The sequence below is a fragment of the Spea bombifrons genome, chromosome 11 (assembly GCF_027358695.1).
Source record: "Spea bombifrons isolate aSpeBom1 chromosome 11, aSpeBom1.2.pri, whole genome shotgun sequence".
NCBI classification, from domain to species: Eukaryota; Metazoa; Chordata; class Amphibia; order Anura; family Pelobatidae; genus Spea; species Spea bombifrons.
The window spans coordinates 22,104,285-22,114,037 of record NC_071097.1 but is presented as its reverse complement, the minus strand read 5'-3'; the positions used below and the strand labels follow the sequence as shown (position 1 = coordinate 22,114,037).

Below are 9,753 nucleotides of genomic sequence, written 5' to 3'. Positions count from 1 at the left end.
GTAGCGGCCCTTCTCCTCCTCAACAGTGGGCTGTAATTTTGTAATATGTCAGCTTGATAGATGAAGGGAGGAGGGAAGAATCACCATGGGTGGTGGGTTGCTTGCAGTAGGTAAGAGTGGGCTCTGGGTGGGCAACTGGAGGCTTGCTTACAGCCCCATTGTAATTAATGACAGCCCTGCCATTTAGCAACATAAATAATAGTGACGACTCTAGTTGCTTTCCTTAACCTCTTTGGAGGAGATCGTTTGACCTCACACATCCATTACTTTGCTTTATTAAGCATGGTGAACGTTGCCTTGGACAGGTTGTGTAGTCACACAGGGTGCTGTGACTCCAGAGTTATCTGTCATAGGGCTTACATAGATTAACCAGGAGTCATTTAGTTTCTCTTGTCATGGAGATACAACGCACACCCAATTATCTGTCTTTGGGTTTTTGCTTTGCTGCTCTCGGCTAGTTGCCCTTATCCACTCGATTGCATGTTATATCGGGGGAGATTTTTATTATGGTGCCATAAGGTTTGTGTCTTTTGGTCGGCTCCAATAAAAATGCATATGGAATAAATATTCTGCAGGGGTGCATTAAAATCCTTGATGCCATTGATGCTCATCTGGTATGTGCATTGGATTCCCCCGAGCTCAGAACTCTCCAGGTCTGATCCGGAGTCTCCTGGTGAAGTGCTGCTTTGCTGGTCTCCAGGGCAGTTCAGCGACATTTAGCCACACCCACTCACCTCCCAATACAATTTAATACTATTGCATGGCTAACCACACCCCTCACAAGGCTAGCCACAGCCTCACTTAAAACAGCATCTATCTCTCTGGTCCAGTCATTTATCAGTATTATTTGTTGCTTTATATAGCACCATCATATTCTGCAGCGCTGTACAATGGCTAAACAGGAAATACCAAGTAGGGCATAACATAACAATTTGACTTAGACAAAGAGAAAGTAAGGAGTGTCCCTTTATGCAAGAATATACGAACAGGGGCAGGAATAATTGCCCTATAAACTTTGTTACAGAAATATATTTAGCTATATTTGCACCTTCATAAATCATCCTTTACATTTACGAAGTTATTGTTTATTTTTGTTATATTTTGTTTTTGCAAAGTTCCCGACCATACGTGATTAAGATCGTGTCCATAACCCATAGATCAACCCAACATCCCATTTTCTGTAGGCGGCCGCCCGTAGTCTTTTCCTCCCACCGCCCTTTCCTGATTGTTTCGCGCCGTCATCACTGCTCGCCGCTCATTGGCCCCTTTGAAAGTCTACGTCGGCTTTGATTGGGCGGTAGCTGCCAGCTTTGCGCGGCTGGTTTGAAATCGCATCATTCGGAACTGCTATCCCAGCAGAAGGAGTCCATTCTCCGGGGTAATGTCACTTTGCTGAGATTCTAAATGTGTTGAGCTGTATTTTGTGTTCTCAAGAGGTGTGGATGTTGTGTTAGTTTATGCAGCGCGTATCTCACATGGTTTATGTGCGGTTTTTTTGTAATTAATTGCGTTGTATTGTGTGTAGGCTGCACATGGCCCGTTGGGTGCTTGTGCATCGTAGAAGCCTGGATCTCGTATACTTGGCAATTTATTGAAAATCCAGCCTTTTATTCCAGGTCGTAAAGTGTATTGTGTATCAGTTAAAACTCGATCTATAACCTTTAATATTTCTAAATGCCTACAGACGTCACAGGGCAAATTCCAGGCCTCAGGTAGCCTATGGTTCCTATAATGTTCTGGTTCTTTGTTATGTTAATACCACCCCCCCCTTCCTTAATATTATATGTGGCTGTTGTGTTCTATAGGCTAGAGTATCCCACCTCTGTCATCAGAAGCTGTTCTCAGTAGGGATGTGGCTATGGCTGTCCGGCTGTTAAAGACCCTACTTACTGTAGCTGGCTATGGTGTAATAGGGTAGGGAATGGGGATCAGTATATATATATTCTGCCAGGTTCTTTGAAAATCACGAAAGTCGATGGCATCCTGAAACCAAAAGACTTCCTTGCTAGCTTTTGGCAGCCATCCATGTAGATGAATCACTAGTTTGCTTGAAAGATCAGCGGTCGTGTCCGTATTGAAGGATTTCTTTAAGTAAAGAAGTCTGCACATGGTTACCGTGTTGCGACCTACTGCAGGTGCCCAGTGTCCTACCCCATATGCCCCCTGATCTACCCAGAAGGCTAGTGGCACCACTGGATTCATCTCTGGATCCATTGGGAAAGGGGAAGTGCTTTAGGTGAACATGAAAGTATGTGCTGCTTGATGACAGGTGTCAGAATGAGCCACATTATAGAGAATGATACTAGACTTCATTAAAATATATTAGATTATCTAAAATACACAATTTGCCCTATTTAAATATTTAAAGATCATTTATGAAAACTACTTATGTCCAGGCTTTTATTTTTTTTACCGCCGCACCCCATGCTCTGGATAATCTACTTAATTGTGCAGGTTATATTTTTTACTTGGATGTCCAAGCAAAAAGGGAACCCTTGTAGAATTAATCCCCATCTATTTAATATGCATGCCGTTTTTAACTTGCTTACATGGTTAAGCTAAAACTACGTAATTCCTTCCCTAGCTGGCGACCTAGTCTGTCTGCAACGGGTATGGTTACTGACTCTCCTGGTTACAACGGAATAACAAGCCACTTAATTTCGTATACCGGTGATCGGGGAGATTTGGAGCTCCTTACTTTATGGTCCAAAGGTTGTTAGACTGGGTTCTTAGTGAATCAATATGTTCACTTATCATTGGAACCTGCTAGGAAATTACATGTCGGTATAAAACTCAGAGGCAGTCAGAGGCAGTTAAGGTTACGCTCAGACATTAGGGCAGGAGTATACATTCCGCATAAGGCCCCCCGTTAACTTGATGTAATGAGACCCCACACGCGTTTGCACCAGATATTTCTGTGCGTAACAGGAAGAGCCTCGCAGATTTCAATAGAAGTCTTTGTTTGGTTCAAGTAGACTGTCGCACCTGGAATACTTGTTTCAGTCTTTTTTTTTATTGTGTTAATTTTTCTGCTACTTTAAGTGTACACATTTTTAACCCTTTTTTCACTCTAGGTACGTACCAAAGTATCCACAATCATGGATGAGTATGCTAAAATAGAAAAAATTGGAGAAGGTAAGCATGTGTCTGTGGCTTGAGTGGTATCTTATTTCGACTGTACTATGAAGAAAATATTAATGCATGGTATATATTGAGAGAGAAACTAATGCACTGTTTGCCTATTATGTGCTGTGAGAGAACTCTAAGCTCAGTGTCCCCCCCCATTTGAAAAAGTTGATTCTGACAAACATTACTTGTTACTGCCATCTTTCAGGCTTTGATTTGGCTGTATTCTAAATTCTCGTTTTGTTTTCAGGCACCTATGGTGTAGTGTATAAAGGTCGGCATAAAGCTACAGGTCAGGTTGTTGCCATGAAGAAAATCCGACTGGAAAATGAAGAGGAAGGAGTGCCAAGTACAGCAATCAGAGAAATTTCCCTTCTAAAAGAGCTTCAACACCCAAATATAGTGTGGTATGTATAGGCTGCAGACTTTTTGTCCCCCCCCCCCTTTAGCAGTCGTACCTTTTCTGAGTGTCCGTCTGTGTCCTTGCTGCCTTTTATGCAAGGTGACTGCTGATGCACAACTGTATGGCCATTTTGGTTGAGGATTGCATCTTTTGTCTCATTCCTAGTATTCGTTCATATGTAGTATAAACAACCTGCCACAATTACCGTATTGGCTCAATTATAAGCTGCACACTTAAAGTTTGGTGCTGTTTTAAAGAAAAAAAAATACACAGTTGAATGGTAAAACAGTATTTTACCTAATTCACAGGAATCTGTGTATTAACGTTTTTTGGTATCTATTATGCAGTTAGTCGGCATCGGTTATATAGAAACAGAAATTTGGAAAGCCAATAGCAATGTTAAGGTCCCCCTTGATTCATAATGCACCACACTTATGGATATTCCCCTCTGCCCCCATCCACGGCTGGCAGAGAGGAGGATCCAGGTCCCCTGCAGCGCTGCAGGGATCTGGATGCTTACATGCAGCAGGGCTAAATGAAACAAGAAAAAACCTGCCCGTAACTGCATGTCCTGGGTGTCGGGCGATACGAATTGTGCATCCCTGCGCTAAACCCAGATTATAGGCCACACCCTCACTTTAAAGACTTAGTGTGTGTGTGGGGGTGTGTGGCCTATATTCGGGCAAATACGGTAATTGCCTTACTCTTTAGAAAAGTTAAAATATTCTAGTGATGATTTTTATACCATCTAACTGGATTGAAAATTAATGTGAGGCCACCAAACCCAGGTACAACTACAATTTATAACAGGAACTCTCCCGGCTTATGAAACACTGCTGAGTCTAGATTTGGTGGTTTCTTACAGCTCCAACAATGAATCATGCATATTTTCATACATATAAAATCTTAAAATGACAGTCTGGTGTTGCGTCATACTACCCTCTCTGTCAGTTTGCTCCCGTCCAGCAGTAGTTAGTATACAGACCATGTGCACCGGTAAGCAGGCTTGAATCTGTATCTGGATTATTTTACCTTGAAGGGGCATTAAATCCCTTTTTTACACAAGAAAATTATGCTGAAGGTATTCTGTGCGATTAAGATCTTTAAGGTAGCTGCCGATTGGTCTTCGCTGTTTTCTGATAGTACAGGAGCTGGCGATTATTACTGTATTTATCGGCGTATAACACGCACCCCCATTTTAACAAGGAAATTTGAGTAAGAAAAAATAATTTTAACTTGGAAGCTATGAACTTAATGTTGGAATAATATTTATTACATTATAACATTTATTATAACATTTATACCACTTATAAGGCAAATATGAAAGAAAAAGCACCTCTTTGAACAAAAAAAACTTCATCAGAATCACTGCTATCTGGGAAACCACACACACTCACACTCGGAGACACACACACTCGGAGACACACACACTCGGAGACACACTCAGACACACACACTCAGACACACACTCCCTAACCCCCTTCTCAGGATCTCCTCTCTCATTCCCTAACCCCCCTTCTCAGGATCTCCCCTCTCCCTCCCTAACCCCCCTTCTCAGGATTCCCCCCCCCCCCCCCCGGTCACTTACCTTCAACTCCTGTGTTGGAAGCGTGAGGCGTTTGTCTCGGGTGCCGGCGCTTCACTGCTGAGCGCCGGCGTCTGACGTCATATGCCGGCGCCCAGCGTGAAGCGCCGGCACCCGAGACAAACGCCTCACGCTTCCAACACAGGAGTTGAAGCGCTGAGGCATGCGGCGGCCAGCAGAGGAGTCCTGGATTTCTGTCAGTCGGGGGGCACGAGAGTTGCCAAGCGGTCGTCTTCAGCAACCGCTCGGCACCCCTTGGGGCCCCCCTGACTGGCAGAACTCCAGGGCCCGGTCGCAGTTGCGACCCCGGTAGTTCCGCCACTGGCTCTAGGATTTATCGACGTATAACACGCAGGTAGGTTTTCAGCTTCATATTTTAGTTAAAAAAAAAGTGCGTGTTATACGCCGATAAATGCGGTATCTTTTATTTATATAGCGCCAACAATTTACGCAGGCTATGTCAAAATAAAAACACGGCTCCTTATGTAAACAATCTCTTTATTTTCATTTATTCCCCTTTGCAGCCTGCTAGATGTCTTAATGCAAGATTCCAGACTGTACCTCATTTTTGAGTTTCTTTCCATGGATCTTAAGAAGTATTTGGATTCAATCCCCAGTGGGCAGTATCTTGATGCTATGCTTGTTAAGGTAAGGATGGTCATTAGAAAGGATAACTTCAGTCCTGTGAGAGTTGTACAGCAACCATACAACTTTCACCTTTATCTTTTTTTTTCCTGCAGAGTTACTTGTACCAGATCTTACAAGGAATTGTATTTTGCCACGCAAGAAGAGTTTTACACAGAGATCTGAAGCCCCAAAATTTGTTAATAGACAGTAAAGGGGTAATCAAACTGGCAGATTTTGGCCTGGCTCGAGCCTTCGGGATCCCTGTCCGCGTCTACACACATGAGGTAAACATGGTGGTTTGCATTTGAGCTGACCTGTAATGACAAAAACATCTCATTATGAAAAAAAACCCTTGTTGAAATGTATGGCTTTGTGCTCTAGGATGCAAGAAGTGACGAATCTTATACAACTTATTTTAGTAATGTTTTGTTAATATGGTTGAAAAGAACTGTGTGCACCTACCATTCTTATTCACAGCTAAACCAGTTAGCAAAAATGTTTGTTTTTTTTTCTCCCATGTTATATTTAATAAATATTATTGCTGTAGGTTGTGACACTATGGTACAGGGCACCAGAAGTGCTCCTGGGATCCGTGCGATATTCCACTCCCGTCGACGTGTGGAGCATAGGCACTATATTTGCAGAGATTGCCACGAAGAAGCCACTCTTTCACGGAGACTCTGAAATCGACCAGCTCTTCAGAATATTCAGGTTTGCATGTTGGGATGTAACTGGGTGCCAAGTTCTGGAACCTGATCTTCGTTTTCTAGCCGATGTACCAGCAACTAACTTCGTGAACAGTTCCTTCATGTGCACTCACACTCTATGTATATACTGCTTTAAATAATTTAACTGTTAATAGAACCAAAAGCAAATGTCTGTATGTATATATGCGTGTATATATATTTCAGTTTTACTTTAGTAGTTTTTTATTTTATAGTTTTAAGGAATCTTTTTAATTTTGTCTTTATCTGTACATATTTTAGAGCCCTCGGGACACCCAATAATGAAGTTTGGCCAGAGGTTGAATCTTTGCAAGACTACAAGAATACATTTCCAAAATGGAAAGGAGGAAACTTGGCATCTAGTGTGAAAAACATCGATAAAGACGGACTTGACTTGCTATCTGTGAGTAGAGGCAGACTCTCTGATATCTAGAGCATGTTTATTTAGACCTGTCCAATATCTACTTCAGTTTTAGCTTTGTTCCTGATGGCAAAATGATCGCCATGTGGTGCGCTTCAAGTTTTTCTGTTGAACCCAACCAATTCCAATTACCGTATTTGCTAGATTATAAGACGACCCCCCAAAATCAAAATATTAATTTAGGAAAAAACAAAGCCTGAATCTAAGACTACCCTATAGGAAAAGTTTTACTAGTAAATATTAATTCATGTAAACTAATTTTCATATTTAATAAAAGCTATGATTGAGAAAAATATATTTATTTGCCAACCTGCCCCCCCTAGTTATGCACATCTGCCCCCAGGCTTGCCACTCTGCCCTGAGAAATGCCTTATACCCCCCTATTTGCCACTCTGCCCCATGATGTGCCTTTTAATCCCCTATATGCCCATCTGCCCCATGATATGCCTTTTACCCATATATGCCACTCTGGCATATAGGGGGTTAAAAGGTATATCATGGGTCAGAGGGGCACATAGGGGGTTAAAAGGCATATCAGAAATGTTTTATACCCTCCTATATGCCACTGTGCCCCATGATATGCCTTATACCCCTATATGCCACTGGCATATAGGGGGTTAAAAGGCATATCATGGGGCTGAGTGGCATATAGGGGGTTAAAATGCATTTCTGGAGAATATTTTTTTTGCTCTGGAAAAAACCTCGTCTTATCGAGCAAATACGATAGTCAACGAAGGAAAGCATGGTCTAAAGAATCCAGATTTACGAAAACTGCCACGGTTTATTCTTAGATTGGCTGTTTTCTATTTTTCCACTAGTCTCTAGCTACCCCATTAATATTCTCAGCCGCATGTACAGTGGGCAAGTGCTTGTGTTCTTGTGAAAGAAATATGGATATCTCATGACATTAGTATTAAAGTATATTACGCTGCAACTAAAAGGCTAATGGGAATTTGTAGTTGAGTGTGCTTTCCACAGATAAGTTTGAATAGGACGTGTACAATATGGGTAGCCTTTGCTCTGCCATGTATATAATATCTCATACAGTTACGTAGCTTTGGTGTATCCATGCAAGTCTAAACCCCCACCTCTGCCGATGGGTTTGGGTTCAGTACTGAGTGCGTTTGCGAGAGGAGATATATTTCTGCATTACTCTAACAGTGTTAGTCCAGATGCTAATCTATAACCTGCCTGTTGTAGTAAATTAAGCCATAACACAATGTGATAAGTAGCCTTGCAGCATTTCACATAGAAACAGATTGAAACACCCCCAGTACCAATATTGTAAATCTCTGCACCAACGAATACATGGTTTTTGGGGTTTTTTTTGTAATGACTGATAAGGCACTCTTGAAAATATTGTAGCTTTAATCATAATGATATTTGCATTTTGATTGACAGAAAATGCTCATATACGATCCGGCAAAGAGGATTTCTGCCAGGAAAGCATTGCTACATCCGTACTTTGAGGACTTGGACAAATCTAGCCTTCCAGCCAATCAAATTAAGAACTAACTCGTACCCTCCAATCAGGGCTCACGCCGGACAATGCAGACTTACTGATGTGATTCACCTTTTGTTTTTTTCCTTCCTTTTTTTTTTTGTATGTTTGTCAATTTTGTCTGTTTTTTTTCTTGTGCTGGAAACATTTCAGCATTGTAAGAGTACTTAAATGTATGCACAATATCTGTAAATATTTACTCATTGGGGCTGTGTAAAATACATTTGAAACTCACTGAAGAGACATTTCATTTTCATTAAATAAAGCTTTAAATACAATGCTTTCCTTTGGGACCCCCTGACTCGGTCTATGGAGAAAGCGGCTCAGCGTTGCCGTAAAGAATCCCCTCGGTGTTTGTGTTTCAGCAGGGAAAATCACCCAAACGTTACATGACAGCCTCTGGATCTTTAGATGAAAGGAAGTTTATGGAACAAAAACATATTCAAAGCTAAATGACTTTACTGCACACCATATTATGTTGAAATAGTTTTATATGCCTTACTCTAAATGTGAAATCTCTAAGAGTTTCTCTTGGCTCAGGTGCGTTAATGGCAACTACCGTTTCTAGTTTTAATCCATACCGTGAGAAGTTAGAGGGGCCAAGTTCTGGAACAGGCATGTCAAATTCAATTGGGTGGAGGGTTGGTCTGAATCTACAGCCTCCTATAGAGGGGCTTGATCAGCTATAAGAAAACCTCATTTCACAACTGTTTGAGGTTTGCATATACCGTATATCCCAATAAATACATTTAAAAAAAAAACCCAAATACCTGCTGTGTTTACGGCACAAGTGACAGCTGATGGGCACAGGGACACAACTCACATCTCTCTCAAAAAGGACACATGACCACAACTCACAGCACTGAGAATCACCCAAGCCCCATTTCCCATCGTCCATGCTTCATTACCTTATCCAGCTCATGGCTCTCCCTATTCTCAGTTTTCATGTGGTTATCATTTCTAACAAAATCTCCAAAACTATGACCGTGGCAAAGAGGGGGGAAAAAAAAGATTGGTAGTTTTAATCAATGATTTTGCTTATGCAAAAAGCTGTGATTGCGACTCCTTTAAAACTCTTATCTGGTACTACTTATGGTCCTATGTACATTCCCCCAAATACACTGCCTATAAAGACTAATAGGATACAGAAAGGATCAAGTCATGGTATAAACCTGCATACACAAATAGAGTAGCTCAGTTGAGAATACGCAGGGCTTGAATAGTCTACCTGACCACCTACTACCTGATTGTGAGAATGACAAATGATTGTGATTAATGATTATGCCATTACTGGGGGGAAAAATCACCAGTTTACCAGACTAGTCCCGCCAACATGGGCAGACTAGAATCTAAATGGGGGCAAAT

General features: G+C 41.6%; 1 protein-coding gene across 1 annotated transcript; it reads left to right on the top strand.

Annotated features, from left to right (window-relative positions):
* Positions 1-1,280: 1,280 nt before the first annotated feature.
* On the top strand, positions 1,281-8,666 carry CDK1 (cyclin dependent kinase 1). Its single transcript, XM_053450123.1, has 8 exons — positions 1,281-1,379; positions 3,075-3,135; positions 3,377-3,533; positions 5,639-5,762; positions 5,855-6,025; positions 6,289-6,452; positions 6,728-6,869; positions 8,289-8,666. The coding sequence occupies exons 2-8, from the start codon at positions 3,099-3,101 to the stop codon at positions 8,400-8,402; spliced, it is 909 nt and encodes a 302-aa protein (XP_053306098.1). The 5' UTR covers positions 1,281-1,379; positions 3,075-3,098; the 3' UTR covers positions 8,403-8,666.
* The last annotated feature ends 1,087 nt before the right edge of the window (positions 8,667-9,753 follow it).

Excerpts from the sequence above, each read along its gene's own strand:
- CDK1 (XM_053450123.1), top strand. The coding sequence starts at position 3,099 with ATGGATGAGTATGCTAAAATAGAAAAAATTGGAGAAG. Across the intron at positions 3,534-5,638 it reads CAACACCCAAATATAGTGTG|CCTGCTAGATGTCTTAATGC; the intron begins GTATGTATAGGC and ends TCCCCTTTGCAG. Across the intron at positions 6,026-6,288 it reads TCCGCGTCTACACACATGAG|GTTGTGACACTATGGTACAG; the intron begins GTAAACATGGTG and ends TTATTGCTGTAG.